Source organism: Centroberyx gerrardi, chromosome 5, assembly GCF_048128805.1.
Source record: "Centroberyx gerrardi isolate f3 chromosome 5, fCenGer3.hap1.cur.20231027, whole genome shotgun sequence".
NCBI lineage: Eukaryota > Metazoa > Chordata > Actinopteri > Beryciformes > Berycidae > Centroberyx > Centroberyx gerrardi.
In genome coordinates this window covers 19,330,830-19,353,867 of record NC_136001.1, presented here as the reverse complement: position 1 = coordinate 19,353,867, position 23,038 = coordinate 19,330,830, and the positions used below count along the sequence as shown (strand labels likewise).

Genomic DNA, 23,038 nt, shown 5'->3' with positions numbered 1-23,038 from the left:
AACGCAGTCTATAACTTGTGATTTCTGCCCAGTAAACACTGCAGGGGGCGCTTTCCATTCAGAGCACGCCCCCTAGACTTTTTAATCAACCGCAGAGAAAATTATTGAGCCACAAATCCGCACAGACGTTAGTCAAATCCCCCTTTAACTCAGTTCCCCCTGCTTTTATTTTGGGGAATAGATGTCCACACCTTTTTAGTTTGATATAAAACATTAAGGTATGAAATGCACAATGCACATCATAGTTAGTAGCATCAAACTGATGTACGTATTTTACGGATGGTTTTTATTAATCACATTTGTACATGAAACACACGCCTTTCTGATTTTTGTTTCTATTTGTAGTTGTTTACCTTATATCACTGACTGGAGGTCATATTTTACCCACCTTTTTATTTAGGCTATCTGCATTTCTGCATATATTTATACAACATATACATGGAATCAAAATAACATGATTATACAAGACATATTACTGTAGTAACTTTGTGAAGCATCGTTAAGGCTGAGATCAAAATTGCTCGATTTTGCTTTACACAACACCGGAAACGTGCGGCCGGCCGGTGTCACACAGAAATCCTTCCCCCTGTTGTCAACGTCTGAATCCTCCTTGGTCAACATGGCCAGCGCGGTGTGTGCCAGGTTTCTTCTCCAGAGATCAACACAGGGGTTTCCCTTCTCCTCCAGAGCAATCCCTGCTTTCTCCAGGTATATGGTACTTTTCTGATACGAGGCTTGTGAGTCAGACTGGGACATTAAGCTGAATCTTGAACTCAACATGGTCGCTTATTAAATAACTGGTCCTTTTGACTTTCCTCCCTCTGTCAACGGACTGTCGTGCCAAAAGTTGTGTTGTATCCCCTAAAATCTTACCAGGCTGTGTGTCCTCGTTTTGTCCTCGGTGTGTCTTGTTTTGCCACGGTACAATGAAATTATCGTGAGAGAAATGCGCTTAATAAATGACAAAATAATTCATACCCCGTGTTCCTTGTTAAATCAATGGGCGCCTTTCTCCGTTCACTACAAGCCAGCAATACGGAGGCTAAATTGATTTTGTGTGATCCCGTGAAATGGGATTTGTTTAACAGTAACAATGCCCACAAAAATGATTTTGTTATTTTCGTCCTTTCCGTGAGATCGAGGCGAATACGCGCCAGGGGAAACACATTTGTAGGGGGTACAAGTTGTGCCGCAACACCCAACACCTGCCGGGGCTCTCCTTGCTCTGGTGAGTCGTAGGAAATGAGGACAGGAAAGAGGTGAGGAAGTGAAAGACTGGTTAATGTCGCAGCATGTTATTAGAGACGCTGAATCGTGTCTGTTGTTTTGCTTGTTATTGAAGGTGAACATCACTCAATCTTTAAGCTCGCATACAAAGTAGTTGTTATTATGCAGAGGCACTATTCGTTTTGAGACATAATGTGTACACCCTTATCCCCAGAAAGTAATTCTGGACACTATCACAGTCATTTTCTCAAATTTTCTTGTTCAGCTTATTCTCTATGCATCAATACGTCATCAGATCGTGAGATGGGACAAACTGTTCTCTCACTTTGACTGAGGGATCCTGCATGTTCACAAATACAAATTGAACTGCCTTAGGACAGAGGAATAATATAGTGATAGACTGAAATCCAGTGGCAACTCCCTTAAAATCCTGAATGAAGTCCAAAGTCAGGTGACAGAGGAAATTTGAGGTGAATATCAAACATTCATACAGTAGAGTGGCTGATATAACACACATGACATGTTTTTCAGAAACCAGTCATCAGTCACTCTAACAATCTACCTGGCTTTAAAATGTTTATTCAGTAATTCGCTTGCATTAGTCCTAGAATGACTGAGCTTTCACACTTTCCAGGCATTTCACATAGCATATAGTCCATGGTTTAGTTCAGTTCAGTTCACGATTATGGTTTGGAACGAGCCCTTGTTATATGGTATGATACAGCTAACTCATAGTTCAGTATTAGTCTACAACAGATATGCTAATGTTGTCTGAATTGTAAAATTGCCGGTGTGATTTCAATAAGGAGAGACAAGTGAATGAAGTAAAGATAATTGTTTATTATAACAGATGATATAGTGAAAATTAAGACTTGACAAGAAAGTCTTTGGCGCTTAGACTCTACGGGGAGATTTTGTAATCGAGGGGCACCAGCTCTGAGCAGCAGCAAGATAAATCCGCCCGTGGAGTCCAGACACTGGTGGTGGTGGTGGCTGATGACTCTGCTGAGACTGATAGGCTGGTGAGGCTGATGAGTGAAGAAGCTGATGAATCTGCGAAGACTGGGCGGTGACGGGGAGGTGGAGGGGTGCACATAACAGCAGCATGAAGGACTAAAGCAGAGAGAGAGAAACATATTTAAAAAGACAGCAGCAAGATGATAGGCTAACAATGGAGGTGTGTCGCTGTGCTATTGGATAGATGTGACCAGCTGATGTGAACAGCTGATATCTCAATTGACGGCCCTGGGAAAAGACAGCAAGGAAATAATGAGTGAGCATGCGTGCGAGATGTGAATGGCAGAATGGTATGAGAAGTAAAACTACAGCCTAAGCATGCAAAAGATAGTCTTCCAGACTGAACCTTCACTAAGCTCCATAGAATCCTGTGGGCAGCAACACCTTAGGGTGCCTGAGTTTGCCATGTTGGGCTTGCAGTGGGCGTCTGGCTGGATGCCACCTGGGTGCTGAAGGTGCTGGACTGTCACATGGCATTACTGGCTCCATCTGGTGGACTCATTACATGCACACTGTCCCACTGCGGCACATCAGGCGATGGCACCTCATAATTCTTTTGCTATGCTGCTTTACAAACCAGCTGATGAGTTAGCAAGAATAGCTGAACCTGGTCAGTTGTTTCAGCTTTAGGGTGTAATATACTGAAAAAAGACTTGTGATACATCATTTGTCATTGGTACCTTAACACAGATTTGTACATTGTCTTGAAGCAGAAAGTGACAGATAGATGAGGTATTATGTTTAATGAAGTATCATCTCTCGAGTAATTATCTCTACGAAAAAAGTGGGGAAAACATCTTAAAATTTGCCATGGCTGCTTAGGCAAGCAGAAACATTTCTTTCTTCACTGCCTCTTCTCTGCAGAAACAGGCCCAAGGCGTTTGGCTATCAGTCCTGTCAGTAGTTTGGCATCAGGGAGATTCTTGGCCTAAAAACGACACCGTATGGCAGCAATTCTGCAATGCAGCCTGGTTTTTGTTAAATTTGAAGTCATGGAGAATGTATAGAGAAAGAGCCTGCACTGTAAATACTGCAGCACATCCTTTTTATAGAGGCCATTTCATGCCCACAGGTCCTTTGGCAGGTTATGTAATAGTAGTAATAATAATATACTAGAACATGATGTGCCATGTCTACTTAATATGGTTTTGATGCTAACTAAGTCTATCTCTCTTTTCTCTCTCTTGTTCCAGCCCATTTCTGTCTCGTGCTCACAGACTTGGTCCCAGTGATGATGAGATGTACCAGCGCACCACCGTGTCGGTCATGAAGAAGGAGTCGGGCAGCGAGGTCATGATCCACAGCTACAGCTCCACAGGATTCAACATCGATGGCAACAGAGTGTTTGGGCCTTGTGCTGTGCTTCCTCCCGCTATCCTGCAGTGGAATGTGAGATAACTGTCCAACCTACCAGTTTGTTGTGTCGTATGCTGCTTTGCACTCATTTTAGACAGCTGTGTGTCTTTTTTTATTGCCTCACATCTCTCTCCTTCTGCAGGTTGGCACTCATAAAGACATCACAGAAGAGAGTGTCTCACTTTTCCACATGCTCGAACCACGAATAGGTAAAAAAAAACAACGCACCAATTTCGATGGCAGATTTTGCAGAAAGACAATACCTAATGCATGTCATTTGTCTTATCCTCTTATGTTCCATCCAGAGATTCTTGTGCTGGGCACAGGCGCACGCGTGGAACGTATTAATCCCGGAGTCCTGGCCCTACTGAAGAGTAAAGGCATTTCTGTGGAGGTGCAAGACACGGTAAAGTATCCCCAGTGTCTCAGTGTAATAAAGTGCACACAATGCCCACAATGCTAGTTAAACTAGTTGTACTGCCCTAACTTGCATCTCTATCTGTCTTTTTTCCTCTACTGTTTTCCAGCCAAATGCATGTGCAACCTTCAACTTCCTGACCAGTGAACGACGAGTGGCAGCTGCTGGTCTAATCCCTCCCCCCATTAGCACAGCACTGGAGCTAACACAGGAATAGGTTTTCTGATACAAACAAAAATACCAAGGACTGATATGCTCAGATAGATTTTAGAGGTTCATGAATGATTTTTGGCCCTATGTGGCGGCCATTCTCATTCTGTGACAAAGCTCACAAAGCAGCAAGCTCTGTGACACGCAAGACTGAAGAAACCATTATAATATTTTGTAACAAAGATTATTATTATACATCAATGTGCTTAAAGCAACGGTTGTCACCTAGTGTCCTGAGCAGTGAGCTTGGATGTGCCTGGGGATTTTGCTCAAATGTAACAGCAAAAATATGATGTTAATTTCATGTAATTGTGATGAAATTCCCCTCTTTCTATGACCATATTGGGTCTCCTGTCACAACTTTAAGATATTCCCATGTATAACTAATAAGTTCAGTTATTGATTGTACATGGGAATTGTGTGCTGTGATATTTAAAAGGTTGACAACCAGTGCTTTAAAGTCTGGGTGTAGAAATAAGTGTGTGTGTGATGAGGATGCCAATGGTGGAGCGTGGTACTGTAATAAAATGCAATTGTACTCTTGTATAGATAAACTGTGTAATGTATATAAAATTAGAATGCTCTACATGCAATAAAAACTAACCCAAAAGTGTGAGAGGATCAATGTATTTAATGTGTTAAGCAAGGAAGGTTTTATGTTTTTCTTGCATTGTATAAATGTATAAGTGAACCTACTTTGTATATTTATTATTTTAGATGGACACCAGGCAGAGTAGCTACTTTATGTGCAACAGCTAACAGGAATCAAAATAAAAGAGCAAGTGTAAAATAGGAAAGATGCTTTGTGTGTTAATATATTACAACCTTCTACCCAAGGTGGTGGCGACTGTCCTTCATTTGGATAAGCCTCTTTAATCTCTCTGTCTGTCCTCTGCCTCCAGCAGTGCTGCCACCGACAAGCCGTCTATGCAGCAAAGTGTATGACGTAATTGCAATGGCGTTGTCCTTCTCAGACATAAGCTCCGTAGATAAGAGAATCCACAAATCCTTCACACATCGCAGTGATCCATCTCTAATCGTCCGTCTCAATTCCAGATACTGAGCAGCTTCTGTCAGACTGCCTCAGCCTCACTGCTGAAAAGTAGATGGACTGATGGATTTGTTGATGAAAAATCACAGAACATTTTCAGTCAAATTGGTGCCGGTTAAGAATTTGTGGTCAGTACATTTGGAATAAGACCCATGGACAAATTGATTGGTCAAATAGAATTGTATATAAACACAGTCACACAAACATGTTGAATATAAGGTAGTCTCTACTAGCTAAAGAAATGTTTTAATTATAAAATATTTTAATTTTTTAAATACCAACTCTGTGATTTTGTTAGTTGTTTATTTTTGTTTGTTTTGCCATCAACCTGTGGCATCATGTGCTCCTAGAGTGCGTTATGCTTACTCTTTATTGATAATTGCAAACAGGTAGAAATACAAATTAAAAGTGATACCAGAACACACACACAAACATAACACACATAAACACAACAAAGAACATACAATTATTCTTCTTACAGTTTGTATACGTGTAAAAAGTATAATTTCCAGACTACTGGGAGGAAAACAAAATCAAATTGCCACAAGTATTGATTGCCACAACAGCCAATATTGTCGGTTTACTGCTCAGGAGCTACTCAGGATATTATCCTGTCTCATACCACAACAAATGCAATAGTATGCAGGTGACAGTACAAATTCAGTGGGAAGTTGAAGGGGTGCAAGGGCTTAAGGGCTGTTTTCAAAACAGTTACTCAACTTCATGAGTTGGGCTTTACAGGATTTCACACACAGGAGAAATTACAGTGAACCCATTAGAGGCAAAAAGGGATAATCACCATTTCTAGAGTATATTCACCAAATGTAGAGTTTGTGCCAAAACCAAAGTCATACTACATACTACATAACACCCTCTGCTTTACAACTGTGGAGTAAAATCTTACACGTTTTTGTTCTTATGACCTCTTGGTTGATAAATCATTTGGTCTTGATGTCAAAAGTCTTTCTCAGTCATCATCAGAGTCTGTGTGAGACTGGTGTCTGTGTGATCCTCCGATGTTTAACTCTGTTCCTGTGATTCTGCGGTACATATCTTTGATGTCCTCACACTCATTATCAAAGTGGTTTGTTGCATCGTATGAGCAGGACACAAATATCTAAAAAGGACAGAAGAGACAGGAAAAATCACAAAAGTCACTCACACTGGACAGACCACCATCCCCCATTGTTTTTGTAAAGAAAAGTCCTCAGAAATATATTGTTCAATCTGGTGTGCAGCTGTGGGAAAACCATCATTACCTGATTGTTTCTTCCATCGTCTTTGGGAATCAACCGCTTGCTGATGGAAACAAATCTGCATGCCAAGTAAAGTCAATCAGTCAACAGTTGTGACCACGGAAAGAAAAGAACAATCATTAAAGGCTGGTAATTTTACTCACACAAACATAAAAAGCAAAGTGTATCAGTTAAGGTTTTAAAGACCCGAGTGAAACGTACTTTTGCATGATGGGCTCAATGAGCTCCAGCCCGGGCTGCACTTCTTTTTCTGGGTTGCTGGTTTCTACGGTTGTGCTCACCGTGGCGATGTACATCCCATCTGCGGCCACATTGTGGGTATAGGACACTACTGATATGTAAATGTCTGCATGAACAAAAGAGAAGGGGGAGGCCATGAATAATAAGTCAGACTGATCTACTTCTCATGGCTGACTTTCAACCAAAATAATTTATTCACTGAGAGTCTGTAAACGGCATGATATGCACACAGACACACACTCACACGTCTTGTTAGACGATGTGTGCAAGTGAAACATGAAGCATGAGCCATGAGAAATAAAACTGCTGAGTAGTGCATCTTCAGTTGAGCTACAGTCCATAATACCTCAAAATATCTCTGTGTTCTTTCAGACATGATACCTGATTTCCTGCTGAGTTGTGTTTGAGGGATGATGATCTGACAGCAGTTGGCCTCATGGGTGTTTTTAATTGGATGATTCAATAAACAGATGACCCGTATGACACGGCCCACTTTCCTCACCCGATGGGGCACGTAGCTGGGATCACAGATCAGCTGTTTGCAGCGGAACAGCTTTTAAACGGAGAAAACAGATATCACTATGGGAACACATATTCTCCCATACCTCCCTCATCTCATTTTTTTTTTCCAATTTCTCTGCCCCTTCTCTACTGAATTACACTCACCGATCCCTCAGACTTCACAGCTGCCACTTTGCCGTTCTCCATCACAATCTCCTCCACTGCTCTGTTCAGCATAAAAGTTCCTTCATACTCTGCACTCAGTCTGCAACACATAGAGGGAATGGGGGTTTGGTAATATTAAAGCACCATACTGAGTGAATTCTCAATAGCCTATGTGGATTTCTGAATGTACCCATGTGTGTGTGTGTGTGTGTGGGGGGGGGTATTGAGTCAGTATAACCTGGCAAATCCCTGCGGTAGTTCAGCAAGCCCATAGAGGGGGTAGAGGTACGGACTGGTGTTGTAGCGGGCCAGAGATTCACAGTACAGCTTAATCCGTTCGATGGTCGCGACACATGGCTGGTCCAGGTAACTACAGGGAGGGGGAGTGGGGGGAGGGAGGGGGTCAGTGAGATCAGGGAGGTTTGGACAAAAGGGGCACCTGCCCTGATTTCTTTCCATCATATCTTGTTTATGTAAGACTGTGTCTCTTGTATGAATTTTCACTGACCCCTCACTGTTATGTAAAGCTATGGCATGAGCTGTGAACTCCATAACCTCTGGTCCCAGGTCAAAGCGGCGGAAGAGGTCCCGCACGGTGGTCCGTTTAGGATCCATGTCCTGGTGGGTCCGGGGGTTTCTCTCTTCGAAGTTCAGGGCGAAGAGCAGCAGCTTCCTGAACCTTCTCTTGTCGAACATGCCCATCAGATCTGACACACACACCGTGTAAACATTAGTAAATGGACATCGAAATCTGGATAGGAAATTCTCAAACACAAACTTTGTTTCATGAATGCTGGAAACCACTTAACGCATCACCTGAAGCAAGGGCATCTGCCTCTGTGGCGGGGACTTTGTGTACTTTGCCTGTTTTGTACACATAGCTGCCTTCAATCACTTTGAAGTCCAGGTACCGCGTAACCTCAGTATGCACCAATATTTTGACCAGCTCACCTGATGCAAACACACAGCAGAGGGCATGTTTTACTGGAAAATACTGTGCACAAACTTGAGATATGTTGCCGCAAAACCAAAATGACATCATGCTCTCACCATTGGCGAGAAAAAATTTGGGGATGAGGTCGACATTCCACTCTTTCCCAAGTCCCATAGTTGTTGCAGGACCTGGAACCCTAAACTTCTTGTACAGCTGTAAATGCAGATGACATCTATTTAACGCCACAAATTAGTAACGAGAATGTGGACTACACCCCTCCTCGAAGTGGAGGGGACGCCCGTGTGTGTGTGTGTGTGTGTGAACGGTGAACACACCTCCTCAAGGGGAGAGATGGATGCACTCTGTCCTCCATAGTAAGGGTTCCTGTCGATGTGAAGAACCTTTTTTCCACCTACTGACAGTAAACCAGAGAGGATACATTCCTGAGAGAGAGAGAGAGAGAGAGAGAGAGAGAGAGAGAGAGAGAGAGAGAGAGAGAGACAGAGAGAGACAGTTAGTGGGTGACAAAGTAAATGTTGTCAAAATGGTGTAAGGTGCATCCAACAGGCAGTTCAACAGGCTTCAGTGCTTCTCCAGACCAGGGCAAGCACAAGCATATCATTTCTTAAAATAGTTTAACTAAATCCCTCAAACAGCCAACAAGAGATCAGTACATGTGGATGAACAGTAGAAGTGTAAAGAGTATGGAAACATTTTACTCAAATAGAAGTACTATAACTTTTAGTGAAGAATAAGAGTACCAGTCTAGGAATTACTCATGTAAAATTAAAGAGAAGCTCATGAAATACATTTTGAAGTGCTTAGTTACTTTCAATAAAACAGTAAAGGATTTAATGCATGTCTCCAACCCCCCACCCCACCCCCACCGTCTCCTCCAACCCTACACACACACACACACACACACACACACACACACACACACCACCCCCATTAACAGATCATCTGCTGCAGCATGATGAATAATTGAACGCCGATGATGATGATGATTTTCATTTCATTTCATTTCACCTTTATTTATTCAGGGAGGGCCAGTTAAGAGCAAGCTCTCTTTTTCAAGAACAAGAACATATAGCATATAACTACACACAGCTTAAAACAACTTAATGCACACATAAGGCAGATGTACATTCAGATTGCATAGTATCATACAGAAGTGGAATCAAGCTATTCAATTTTAGCAAGTTCTGCAGGCTATTCCACTTATGTGGGGCATAATAATCAAATGCAATTTTTCCTAATTCTGTGCTGACACGAGGAATGTTTAAAACCAGATAATCTTGTGCACGAGTGTGGTATGTACATGTTTTGTATTTCAAAAAACTGGTAAGATAACCAGGTAATTTATTGAGCAATGCTTTGTAGATAAACAGAATGCAGTGCTGCTCCCTTCTCAAAGCCAATGAAGGCCAACCTACTTTCTGGTATAAATTGCAGTGATGTGTTCTGAATCCATCCCCAGTTATAAATCTAAGGGCAGAATGATAAACTGCATCAAGAGGCTTTAGTGTAGAGGCAGCAGTATGCATATAAATGACGTCCCCATAATCTAAAGTTGATAAAAATGATGCTTGAACAATCTGTTTTCTACAGTTCTGAGTAAAGCATGCTTTATTTCTATAAAAGAACGCTAATTTGTTTTCAATTTCTTAAACGATAAACGATATGCATTTTAAAAGACAACTTGTCATCTACCCAGATGCCCAGGTACTTGTATGAAGATACTCTTTCAATTGGTGTCCCACTAATAGTAGTAATGATTCCATCAGTTAGCATAGTAGTCGGTTTTCTTGAGAATAGCATGTATTTTGTCTTGTCAGAATTTAACATTAGTTTAAGGTCAATAAGAGCTCTTTGAATGATACAGAAATCCGATTGTAAGTTTTGAAGAGCTTGATCAACAGAGGGGGCAGCTGAGTAGATAACTGTATCATCCGCATAGAGGATCATTCTTTTCTCAGCTTATCCGAATAAAGCTTTAAGCTTTAATAGTATCAGAGACTTTTTTTTTTAAAAATCTCTCAGATCTCAGATGTGAAGTGTGTGCAAAAGTGCAAACTTTTTAAAAATACTAGACAATACTAAATAGTGTTACTTCAAAAATCGACCCAAGTAAAGTGGATAGAGTAATTATAACTGGTTACTTTCCACCTCTGATGAACAGAAGGTGGATTTTGCAATTGGTGAAATCAAGTTTAAAGTAGAAACATACCTTAAATACAATTAACCCATACACTTTGCTCATGAACTAAAGACTCCACATTTTGATTAGCTCAAGGTGCAACAATAAACTTTTTTAAATTTATTTTTTTGTAACTATAATTGTCAAAGTATTGCTCTCGAGAGGCCATTTGAATGGGCATGCATGCACTGCCCTGTGAACTTGCAGCACCTTGTGAATTGCATCTTATGGATGCAAATTAGGAAATGTGCTTTATTATAAGTTTATAAATGTAATCTTCCTTACCTTAAGTCCTGTTCCCAGCACTATAACATCATACTCCTGCATCCTAACAATCTCTCCTCTAGTTCCTCAGAGTCCCACTGCCTCCGTATATCCTGAGTGTAACCCTTTGCAGGAGAAATGGGTGTGTGTGTACGAGTGTGCGTGTGTGTGTGCGTGCGTGCGCGCGTGTGTGTGTGTATATATTAGAGGAAGACATAGAGAGACAAGCCGAGAAACAGAGATATGATGATGATGAGTGACAGTAGGCTAATTGCTTTGTGTCCCCCTTTGTAATAATCCTCTTAAGATTGGCATGACATCTACACTTACAATAGACTCTCTCTCTCTGTGTGTGTTTGTGTGTCAGAGAGAGAGAGAGAGGGAGAGACTATGTTTGGCAATGAGAGGTGAGGATTCCCTTTCATTGCAGGTTAAAGGTATTACTTAAAGATGTTACCGTAACATACAGTGGCCTCCAGAATTATTGGTAATGATAAGACAAAATCTCAGTGAAAAATAAACAACACAAATGAGTTATAACAATTAGCTATGCACCCTGGAAATTAGTAATATTATAATTATTTTAATATTCTAATTATGTTTTGTATTTATTTAACCAAGCTGGTCACTAATACCTACGTTAAAAAAAATATCGCAATTATTGACACTCTCTACCAAATGTACTCAGTATGCAGCCAAGCCTCTTCCGTCCTGTAGCTGCTACACGGACTACATTACCCATGATGCTAAGAAAGGAAGACCGTACCCTTTCGTGTTGGGTCGTAAAGTTTTCCTTCTGTGCTCGTTATTTACCTTTTGACTGTCGGTGTGTCAGCTGCAGCTAGCATCCTTGCAAACATCTCCAACTTTTCTGCTTGACTGGGTGTTGAACAAGTGAGAGGAATGTCTTCACAGCCGGTAAGTTGTTCAGATGTAACGCCTTATCTTTTTTACTCTAACCTTCCTTCCTTCCTTCCTTTCTTCCGCATGCAATTAACGCATCACTTTACCGCCTTTCTCAGTTTCAATATTATCGTTATTGTATTTCAGTAGAGGGCAAAGACACAGACTGTTGAATCAGGAGGGACTTCAGAGATATGGTCCAAAGTATACTGGAGCACACGGATTAAAGGCAACAAACTTTATTGCAGGACTAACGTTTCGACGCCAGGTGCGTCTTCATCAGAGTCAAAGACCTTTTTGACTCTGATGAAGACGCACCTGGCACCTTGTTGCCTTTAATCCGTGTGCTCCAGTATACTTTGGACCATATCTCTGAAGTTCCTCCTGATACAAGATTGCTCTACTCTCTACTGAGAGCACCGGACGGGCCTACTATTCCTTGTGAGTTGGTTGAAGCGCGTTAAACCTCTTCCTACACAGACTGTTGAATTTATTGACTGTTGACATTTCAAAGTAATCGGTTACTGGTAACATTACTGGTTACATTACAGCTGGTTGATTTGTCAGTTGACATGCAGGTTAGGAAAGGAAGAGTAGTTGGGAACGAAAAGGTGTGTCAGCTATTCATAGTTCTGTGACAAAGATGATTGGAATTGATAACTTGGGACCTTGAATGCTTTATTAAGTCTAAGCTAAAATCAGTCTGTCTCAATGTATTTGTCAGCCTGACTGTGTGCATAAAGGGCTTCTGTAAAAGTTAAATAGTATTGGTGTGTCGCTCACTGACAGCATGTTTCGCCTATATGGGGGGAAAAGGTTCTTCAACATCACTCATCTCCATAACTTTAAATGGCCCCAGAAGGCTTTCTGACACCAGTTACACCTTTTGTTGAATCTTTATGTTGTTTTAGTGTTGATGTGATACAACATTGGTACTCCTGAAGCCAGTGGAGGCGCTGAAAAAAATGTGACAAAAAGATATGTAAAAGGGGGTGGGGGGTGGGGGGTCTGTGCACCTGTATATGAGGAGAAAATAGTATATTGATTGATGAAATGTAAACAAATAAATAATGACAAAATGAAAATAGATTAACTGTAGGTTATTACTTTGTTTACTTTTTTAATTGTAAGCATCACCACCCTATCCCAGAGCTTATCAAATTAACTGAAAATGTCTTTGGGCTTCAACTAGAAAACGTTTTTAACTGAATCTTTATCTCAGGCAAATCTTAACCCACAGTCCACAATAGCTAGAAATTCAGAGGGAAGAATTCATTGAACGTTGCGGTTACAGTCAGTAAAGTCATCCGTTGTTTTGACTGTCACAGTTTGCTTTGAAATGCATGAGTTGTGGTTATTGTTGACAGTCAGATCCTGTTGAACTTGTAAGCATTGTGCACTAACTGTACTCAACTGTTTTTGCATGTTTCTCTCAGTTTTCAGAGACAGACCACAACCAGCACAAGCGTGTATCTAGCCGCTCCAATCCTGGATTCCTGGAGCGTTTAAGCGACACTGCTGGGGGAACCGTTGTTGGTGTCGCACTTTTCTTCCTCTCATTTTACGTTCTCTTCAGCAACGAGGTAGGAAACTCTTACATGGTGTATATATAACCACAGACTTGGCTGATGTAGTGCGTGCTCACTGTAGCTGTCGTTCTGCTCAGGGACGGGCGCTGCAGACAGCATCTTCCCTGGATGAAGGTCTTTCTCAGGTCGTGTCCTTGGTCCCTTCCTCCGGCCTCGACCGCCAGAACGACAACCACTTGGTCCACCTGTCCGCCCGGTTACGCACCTCATCGGTAGGCTCTTACAAGACTTCAGCTCTGTTGTGTCAAACCGCTCCCTCCATTCATACGTCCATCGTTTCTTCACTCAATCATTCGTTACAGGTATTTCCTTTGTCTAATGTTTGTCTGTGTAGCCCCTGCATGACCCCAACTACAAAGTGATGGTGCAGGCAGTGAAGCTGAAGAGACAGGTGGAGATGTATCAGTGGGTGGAGTACCGGGAGAGCAAGTGAGTTGTTTACCGTCAGGGTGGGGTCGGGTGTAAAAAGTTTTGGCTGACATACAGATTGTTATTACATTTCCTTACTATTTTAATAATTTCAGGGACTACCAAGAGGATGGGGAGACCAAAACTGAGACGACGTACACATACAGTGAGTTGTTTTATCAAGACTGTGCCTTGTTAGACTTTGGTGATAATACAATACAATACAATACAATACAATACAATGCAATACAATGAATTGAAGCTGTATTAATTGGTTGGATGTGCAGTGTGAGTCAATATCGTTCCCTTTCCTTTCCTTAGATACAGAATGGAAATCAGAGTTGATCAACAGTAGGAATTTTGATAAGGAAATTGGTCACATCAACCCAGGGTACTCAAATACTTTCAGATTATTCTATTCTATTCTATTCTACTCTATTCTATTCTATTCTATTCTATTCTATTCTACTCTATTCTATTCTATATAATACATTTGCAAGTGAATTGATTGAGTTGTGCTTAATCTGTTTTAGGGCTGCAACTAATGATTATTTTCATTATCGATTAATCTATTTTTTTTATTTTTTTATTAATCGATTAATCATCTCGTCTATAAAATGTCAAAAATAATGGAAAATGCCCATCACAAATTACCAGAGCACAAAGTGATTCTTAAAATTGCTTACTTGTCTGACCAGCAGCTCAAAAATCCCCAAAGTATTAATTTTATAATGATATGAAATGGAGAAAAGCAAATCTTTTACTTGATAAATTACTAAAACGATTAATCGATTTATCAAAATTATAATCGATTAATTTTCTGTTGATCGACCAATCGAATAATCAACTAATCGTTTCAGCACTAATCTATTTTGATTGATATCTTTGTACCTACTTAGCGCCATGGCGGTTGAGAGTGTGACAGTCGTGGCTCCTGAAGTCCGAGTCGGGCCTTTCCTTCTGTCTAAAGGTATTTATCTAAACAAACTGTGACAGAAACACCACATCCCTGTTTCTTTCATACAGCTATGTCACCCTGGTTTGTATTAACGACAGGTCTGGTGGAGCAGATTAATGACTTCCAGACACTGAGCCTGAGAGGTTTCCCTGCCTCTGACTTCGACACTTTTCTCACCGTTGATGGCGACTATTTCTATCACACTCCGTACCCACGCAGACCAGAGGTGAGAGTCGCGACGGAAACACTCGCAGATACATATTGGCCTCTGCTGTGTTGTGTATTCCGTATTGGTGTGCACAGTAAGTTCAGTTGTTATTTGTTTGGTGTTATTCGTCAGGTGGGGGATGTGCGTGTGAGCTTCTCCTTCGCTGGACTCAGTGGGGAAGGCTCTTACCCCGGCCCGGCCGAAACGGTGAGTGTCTCGGATGTTCTAATATTCTTGTTGCTCATGACGATCCGTTTTTGAATCACCGACTTTAGCCAATCACTGCACTTTCAGCTAGTCCGTGCTCATATGGTATATTGTTATTTATAACTGTTCACATCCATTACAGTGAATTACACAGAAATGAACAAATGGTAATTCAGTCTAAAGTTAGTCTTTTAATAATAGTAACATTTTTAGAAATACTTTAAGTAATAGTCTCCATACTGCTTCAGCTTAAATTGTGGTCTTCCTCTTCAGTTGCTGGCAGAGGTGTGACCAAGTCAAGTCCCAAGTCTAAATGTAGATTACCAAGTCAAGTCAGAACAAATCAAGAGTCCAGTATCAATTTAATATCTTAAAGAAAACTAAATATCTAGGACTTTTCAATGCAATATGGTTTTAAGAGCATGAAAACGTGGTAAGAGCATCATGAGTTTGATTTCTATAATCAGTTTCAACTTCAATAAATTCAGAAAACAGAATTTCAATTCAGTTAAAACAAATCTCATCACTTTCAATCTAAGTTATTTACACAAACACAAGATCTTTGGCCAAGACTTTAGAAACCTTTTCAAGTCATCAAAGTACAAGTCAAAGTCAAGTCCCAAGTCACCAGAACCCAAGTCAAGTCTCAAGTATTCTCTTCATGCATCAAGTCAAGTCTCGAACAATTAAAACTCTGACTCGAGTCTGACTCGAGTCCAAGTCATGTGACTCCAGTCCCCACCTCTGGTTGCTGGTGAACCCATTGCTGTGTTTCAGGTCAGTGTGGTGGCCATGCAGAGGGGTGAGAACCTGATGCCCTTTAAAACCAAGTCAGGAGACACTCTGGAGATCCTCTACCTGCAGGAACTCTCTGCACAGGTTGGACACATAATTATTTTTTTTTGTCTGGGGCAAAAAGAAGCATATATTAATATCCATACCTATGAAAGTATTTACAGCACTGATTTTCCAGGCGGTTCTTGGTTCTGGTACTTGATGCAGTTCTATTTTTGTCTGCAGGAGGTTTTTGAGAAGGAGCACCAGTACAACACCATGAAGACGTGGGGACTTCGGGCAGCAGGCTGGGCGCTCATGTTCCTTGGCATAAGTTTGACCATACGCATTATCCACACACTGGGTAAACACTCACTACTATCATACAGCCGCAGCATACAAGGATTTCATTCATTCCTGCATCTGATTTATTAGACATTCATATTCCTCCCTGTTTTGTCCCTGACAGTGGATTGGGTGCCGATTCTCAGAGAGCTTGTTTCCTTGGGGCTGAAACTCTTCGCCTTGTGTGTCTCCTGCTCTCTCTCCCTCCTCACCATTGCGGTGGGTTGGCTGTTCTACCGGCCCTTGGTGGCAGCGGCTCTGGGAGTAGTGGCTCTGCTCCCGGTGCTTATTGCCCGCTCACGTGTCCCGGCCAAGAAGCACCAGTGACGTCTGACCTCATGAGCATTCGAATGTCATCGGCTGCTCTGTGCCAGTTTGTCTCAACAAGCAATTTCTAGTGTGTCACCGCCTTGCCTTGCCCATCCATCATGTGTATGACTATTGTGTCTTTCCACAATGGTTTCCATACATAACAACTTGAGTAGAACTTGAAGAGACATTCTATAGTAATGTGTTTTGTCTCGAACAGGTGCAATAATAAAATTCATAGTATCCAACAAAGTGTTTAAGATGGTAAATCAATTTGAACATTGAAAATATTTTTGTACAATGGGCCTAATTTATCAATCTGTTAATATATTTATGTACAAAATGCAATCATACTTCAATCACAATCTGCTTGTATCATCCTTGTAGACAAGTGGAAGCTTTTTGTTGTTGCTTTTAAAATTTTTAAATGTTTACCTCAGTTTACTCACTTGACAGGCTGTTTATGAGTAACATAAAATTACCGTAGCCTAAATTGTAATTGGTAAATATAACTCACTATTCTCCTGTCCTTATGTAATGTTTTACATCATGATAAATCTTAATATGTCCTGTACTTACTCCATATCAGCAACACTTGCGAGAACATGTTAAGTTTACATTATAAATGTCACAATGATCTAAATCTTACTAATACTCAAGTAAAATTGCCCATCTCAATATGTTTAAAGGCTAAAGCCTGAATAACTTGAGGTCATGTATTCCCTCAAGTAAAATTCACACAATTCCAATATCCAAGACTTTGATAGATGTCACAGTGCTTTTTCATTTTTCTTGATAAATAAGGCCCAATATTGCCAAACACCAAAGAAAAACTGGGGATCTTTGCAATTTTGTTGTATCAGTTTGTATGCATTGTATATTGAAATAAAATACTTTTGTGTGTAACCGAAGACCAACCTTACTTTTGCTTCATCTTTCTGAGAGATACAGGTTTCCTCTGCCCTCCTTAAACTGTAAACAGAACTTTCTCTTGCATCCAAGCAGGGATATTATTCACTGGGTCAAAGGTCATTCAATCCTCATCATACAAGTGATGCACATTATCTCAAGATTCTTACAAAGTAATTTATTACACAAAAACACTAAGTTTCCATTTGTGTTTTAACAAAATGAGTTTCCAGTCTTCTCATGTTGTGCATGTGATCATAATGCACAGAGGATCTCTACATGAAGCACACAAACAATTTTTGACTTCATGTGCGCAACTGTTTCTTGAAATAATTAAAGGACTATGGGTCACAGTGTATAGGTACCTCGCCCTAGTTGGCTGTGGAAACATTCCTCAGATCAGCAGGCAGGGCTTAAGCACTTACTGTAGTTGGCAGGTATGACACAATAGGTCCCCTGGCTGACCTCTTTGATTACATAGTACATGTTGATAAAGGATTCATTATGGCAGATTTACTCATGTTAAAGTACAAAAAAAGCATTTCCATAACCTCAAAATTGAATACTGACAAAACCTGACTACTTTGCTTAAGACAGAAAAGTAAAAGCATTACACCTTTAGTAAAAACTGGGGAGAACAGTCTTTTGTGAGGGTGTGTTTGGGGGTAGGTTTGACCTAATATTCCTTCCTCTTCCCCCCCCCTGTAGGAAGCAGTCCTCGTGCCTCCATTTACAGTAGGAGACATTTACTGCTCTTCTTTCCCCGCCGGGCCTGTAGTGCGGCCCTGGTAGCCATCTCAAAAACTTCCCTCACACCATCCTTTGTTTTTGCAGAGCACTCCATGTATCCAAAGGCACTGATCCTGTTTGCCATGTCACGTCCCTCCTCTGGTTTCACAGGTTCCTACAGAAAAAGTCAAGGGATGTTTTAGGAAACATGCATTTATCACTAGAAGACTATATATGTGTGCGCGCATTTAGCAAATTTTACCTGCTTCATTTTGGCAAGCTCCCTGCGGGTGTGCTCGTCGTTGCGCAGGTCCTTTTTATTTCCCACTAGAATAATGGGAACGTTAGGGCAGAAGTGTTTGACCTCTGGAGTCCACTTCTCTGGGATGTTCTCTAAACAAGGGGAGGACAGGCAATTATCAGTCACAGCAGAGAGAGTTGCAGGGTAATTGTGTTTTATAAGATGTGGTGATCTGGACTTGATGAATGAATGTGAGCAGGAAATGTTTTATCCCAGACAGAAAAATGGCTTTTAGATGAAGCTCTTTATATTGATTCCTCACACATTTCTTCTCAGGATTAAGGCCTTAGTACATGTGTGTACTTGTGATGTACAGAGGTTAGTGGATGGAGGCACATGGTGGGATACGATCACCAGAAGAAGGGTACCTGTGCTGTGCTATGTCCAACAGACACACCTATTCACCTATTGTGTTTGGTTTTGGTTTCTTACTTAAAATTATCAGGAACTATTATTAAATCTCCAATTTACCTGTCTGTTTCTTGGATATTCTGGTAAGTTATTTTGCCAGACACCCATCTTATTGAAACAAAATATGAAAGATGTTTCCTTTGGATTCTATGAACCGTCTGTTCCACAAAACCTTAGTAGACACACAAATAAAATTGAAGTACCTTTAAAGAAAAGGTACTCCAAGCCTCACATAAACAGAACTCTATGTTTGCTTACCAAGACTGTCAGGGCTGTCAATGGAGAAGCACATGAGAATGACATCAGTATCTGGATAAGAGAGCGGACGCAGTCTGTCATAGTCCTCTTGACCTGCTGTATCCCAAAGAGCCAGTTCAACCTGCCACAAGAGTTCACAGATTATCAGCCAGCACGTGAAGCCAAACCATGTTTACAGTGCGTCTGGCCTATAAAGTCACATTGATACAGAAGCAATGAGTGCCTACACTCCGACATCTTGTTATTCATTATTACTCAAGTATTCCAGTTTTGATTTGACGCATGTCAAAACCTGATTTGATTTACAATGACCTGGATTAGCTATTTCACAGAAAACGACACATTACCTATATTAGCTATATACTATATTAGATTTACCTATATTAGCCGAGACACTGAGGCGTCTTATCCTGTTTAGTCTTGGCTTCCACTGTCTACCCAACCTCAGTTTCCATAGTAATACCCAGAATATTCAGTTTCACGAAGACCATGATATTGGTGATCAGGATATGAACATTAACAATTTCACAGTTTATCCAAAGTAAGAACTGAATTTGGATATGAGCTGTTGCATGTTAAGACACTCAAAGATACTCGTCAAAAAGCCTTTTGCCAGCTTAAGTCCTCAAGGTAAGTAAGCTTTTTTTGTGACACTCAACACATCACATAAATATTTCTACATATTTTGGCAACACTGTCATCATTATTGGTGGCATGTGTGACATTCTTTGATGCTAATGATCAATTTGTTAAAATATCACCTCCTTGTTGAGAGGAGAGAGGAAACAGACAAAACATACTATCTGCTGTAGTGCTCACATGATGCCAAGTTAAATGAAGATCATCCTGACATTTGAGACAAAAATTAATTAAAAAATATTTCATACCTGTTTGCTATCAACCTCAATGTCAGCAACGTAGTTCTCAAAGACCGTGGGGACGTAGACCTCTGGAAACTGGTCCTTACTGAACACAATGAGTAGGCAGGTCTTCCCACAGGCTCCATCTCCCACTATGACCAGCTTTTTTCTAATTGCTGCCATAGCTACAGACATAAAGAGATATAAAATGGGACAGGTTATGACAGAAAATCAACTACAACAACGTGGAGGGCCATTTTATTGTATTCTGACATAACTAAATGTCACTACCCCAATGATGCGTGATGCCAACCAAACACCAAAGCTGTCTGAAATAAACACCAGAGGCTAACGTAGCTAGTTTTCTGTGGCAACATAAACACTATGACTGCAGTGCTGCCTGGCTGGAGCACTGCTACAGTTAGTCCATCCACTATAAAGTCTATACAAGGAAGACTAGGCCTGTATATGAAGGCATAAAAACGTTAATAGCCTAAATCTCCTTCAGACTGGGAACCTTCTTCCATGATGATACATTTCCGTTCCAGTCAGTGCCTTTCTGACCCACCCAGTAGCAAGCTTGGTTATAATGCCAAATATTTCATTTCTACGATTAATCGAGATCACCATAACAGCATTAACAACACTTAGCCAAAAAAATTAAACGCTAAAGCAATGATAACTGCTAACAAGCTTTAGCCGAGAATGCTGAGAACCTAGATTTTAGCTAGGAGGTGGTTCTGTTTACAAAAGACTTAGCTAACTAACGTTAGCTATAGCGTTAGCCGGATGTAACGTTATGGCTAGTGCACTCAATTAAATTCGTTATAATATTACACAATAGTGGTGTAGGGTAAATATGCGGTATTTACAAACAATATTCACCTGAGAGCACAGCAATTTATTTGATTAGTTACTGCCCAATTAGCTTTCCTAACTAGTCAGCCAAACCCGCTTATTCCAGCAAATAGATTGAGCCAGACGACAAAACAGCTAAAGCTAGCTAGTTAGCCAGAGTTAGCTTAGCAAAACGGAAGTGAATGAGACTTTCTTGGTCCGTTAGCTAGCTAGCTAGCGTAAACAGAATATCGGAGAAAATCTGGGTTAACTATAATATATGATAATACTATGGGTGATAACACACAGTGACATGACACCCTTTGTTTATAGAGACAACATGCTCACCTGGTGATTAGTTTAAAAGCTTCCCAAATGATTTCCAAGTAATGCTTTGCTGGCCGCCGTCGTTGCTCACTTACTGCGCTACTGGCTGCTGTTGGATTTGCATGGGGAAGTGTGGGGGTGGGGGTGGGGGTGGGATGGGGTGGACATGGGGAGTGGATAACAAGGCCCTACAACACTGGATTATTATTATTATTATTTATAGTAGTATTGATAACGATAACATCAGCTACAATTGCTTACTGTTAATTTTGTTCTGTCGGACGTGGTGGAAGATGTTGACTGCAGGTACCAGATGGGGTTATGGCCTGGGCAGGATGCTTACTTTCTATCCACTGGCCACAATAGCTTTTTGAATTCCAAATTTACCAGAAACCTTTATGATTTTACCATCCAGATAGGTATTTTGAATAAAAAAAGAGCCACAACATGATGATTGGTAAATGATGGCTATTAAAGGGGCTGACAGAGTAGACTAATTTACCATACAGAGGCATTATTTTGTAGCAGTTGGGTGGTGAGCTCTGTCTGTCCTCTTCTCAACTTTCTTTGTTGTTTGAGACTAGCGGACAATATTATCAATATTCTATTGTAGCCATCTTAAGTGTAACAAAGGAGATATCTACAATACTTTGGACAGTCTATAATACACTGTCCATGGATTCCCAAAGTATTTATAGCACTCTATTCAAGCTACAGTGTGTTTAATTACAACTTACACCATGCATTTACAAGTTACTGTATATGCATCTGTACTTTTGCTCATAACTGATGTAATGTTTTTGTAGTGTTTTTGCACAAGCTTATCTTGTTGTATGGACTTTGTTGTGCCTTGCACAATAAAGGGCATGGCAGAGATGCAGATACACTTACTTCATGGTCTCCCACTATACTTTTATCACATTCCTATCAGATTCATATACTGATTGGATTGTCCTTCCCTTTTAAGGAAATGTGTAAAAGCTGCAGAAGTTACACAGTTTGCAGGAGCAGGTTGGGTTGTGAAGGAAGACATAATTTGCAAAATAATGTATGTGATTATATATCTGTGATACTTGTTTTGTTGTTGATTACTTTAACTATATATAACTATATAAACTTTTTCTATTTTACTGATTGGTCATTATACATACCACATATACATAAATATGGATTTAAGAATAATTCGAAAATTTCAGAGATTGATGAGAGAGAGCGAGAGAGAGACAGAGAGAGAGAGAGAGAACACTCTGTCCTCTGTTGTATTAATAACCGTGGCTCTTACTCTAATCCTGATAAGAGGCTTTCTCAGCGCTGCTCAGATCCACTTCATGGAAACCAACTCGGGCATGTTTCCATAGAAATGCACAAAGCTGTGTATCACTGCTAATAGTAATAGTTCATGTTCATGTGTATTTTCAAGTGGCCAGTGATTAAACTGAAAAACTATATTTCTGAGGTTCATTTCTTAGTATCCTAGAAATATGGATGATAACATTTTGTAAACCCGGGTCTTAAAGTAGCAACATTCCTCTACCAACAGCCTTTTACTTTCATGCTGACAATTTTGTAAGAGGGTGTGTCAATGTGCCAGTTTTTTAAATTACAGATATCTCATTTTGGGAGAACATTTTTCACTTGTTCAAAATAGTCAATGTATACGATACTATCTTTTATCTTTTGCTATAAAAATGATTTGCCAGCCCCCCACTCTCCATGTCATTTAGTCCCAGCCTGACTTAATTCTGTCATAATGTCAGTAACTTAAGTCTTATCAGCGTAGCCTCAAACATGGTTAGTCTTAATATTGTTATAATTTGCTTTACACATGTCCAACGAAACACAGACACATGAATAGCAGGAATGTGA

The 23,038-nt window shown here is 40.5% G+C and overlaps 4 protein-coding genes across 4 annotated transcripts; 2 read left to right on the top strand and 2 right to left on the bottom strand.

The window, feature by feature from the left end:
* Positions 1 to 582: 582 nt before the first annotated feature.
* On the top strand, positions 583 to 5,317 carry ndufaf3 (NADH:ubiquinone oxidoreductase complex assembly factor). The gene is made up of 5 exons (XM_071925928.2): positions 583 to 708; positions 3,438 to 3,633; positions 3,743 to 3,809; positions 3,906 to 4,006; positions 4,128 to 5,317. The coding sequence occupies exons 1-5, from the start codon at positions 620 to 622 to the stop codon at positions 4,233 to 4,235; spliced, it is 561 nt and encodes a 186-aa protein (XP_071782029.1). The 5' UTR covers positions 583 to 619; the 3' UTR covers positions 4,236 to 5,317.
* A 175-nt stretch (positions 5,318 to 5,492) lies between these two features.
* Positions 5,493 to 10,902, bottom strand: LOC139932157 (rab GDP dissociation inhibitor beta). The gene is made up of 11 exons (XM_071925854.2): positions 10,861 to 10,902; positions 8,711 to 8,818; positions 8,492 to 8,588; positions 8,258 to 8,392; positions 7,950 to 8,148; positions 7,680 to 7,811; positions 7,442 to 7,541; positions 7,157 to 7,328; positions 6,737 to 6,881; positions 6,539 to 6,593; positions 5,493 to 6,396 (listed from the first exon to the last, which is right to left on the bottom strand). Exons 1-11 carry the CDS (start codon positions 10,900 to 10,902, stop codon positions 6,247 to 6,249), a joined length of 1,335 nt encoding a protein of 444 aa, XP_071781955.1. The 3' UTR covers positions 5,493 to 6,246.
* A 719-nt stretch (positions 10,903 to 11,621) lies between these two features.
* On the top strand, positions 11,622 to 17,474 carry tmem43 (transmembrane protein 43). Its single transcript, XM_071925909.2, has 12 exons — positions 11,622 to 11,757; positions 13,179 to 13,325; positions 13,409 to 13,543; positions 13,666 to 13,760; positions 13,856 to 13,905; positions 14,061 to 14,130; positions 14,639 to 14,709; positions 14,796 to 14,923; positions 15,038 to 15,112; positions 15,890 to 15,991; positions 16,133 to 16,250; positions 16,356 to 17,474. Exons 1-12 carry the CDS (start codon positions 11,743 to 11,745, stop codon positions 16,556 to 16,558), a joined length of 1,209 nt encoding a protein of 402 aa, XP_071782010.1. The 5' UTR covers positions 11,622 to 11,742; the 3' UTR covers positions 16,559 to 17,474.
* Positions 17,475 to 17,612: 138 nt separating this feature from the next.
* LOC139932204 (transforming protein RhoA) lies at positions 17,613 to 21,298 on the bottom strand. The gene is made up of 5 exons (XM_071925910.1): positions 21,194 to 21,298; positions 20,036 to 20,193; positions 19,149 to 19,269; positions 18,441 to 18,571; positions 17,613 to 18,353 (listed from the first exon to the last, which is right to left on the bottom strand). The coding sequence occupies exons 2-5, from the start codon at positions 20,189 to 20,191 to the stop codon at positions 18,180 to 18,182; spliced, it is 582 nt and encodes a 193-aa protein (XP_071782011.1). The 5' UTR covers positions 20,192 to 20,193; positions 21,194 to 21,298; the 3' UTR covers positions 17,613 to 18,179.
* Positions 21,299 to 23,038: the final 1,740 nt, after the last annotated feature.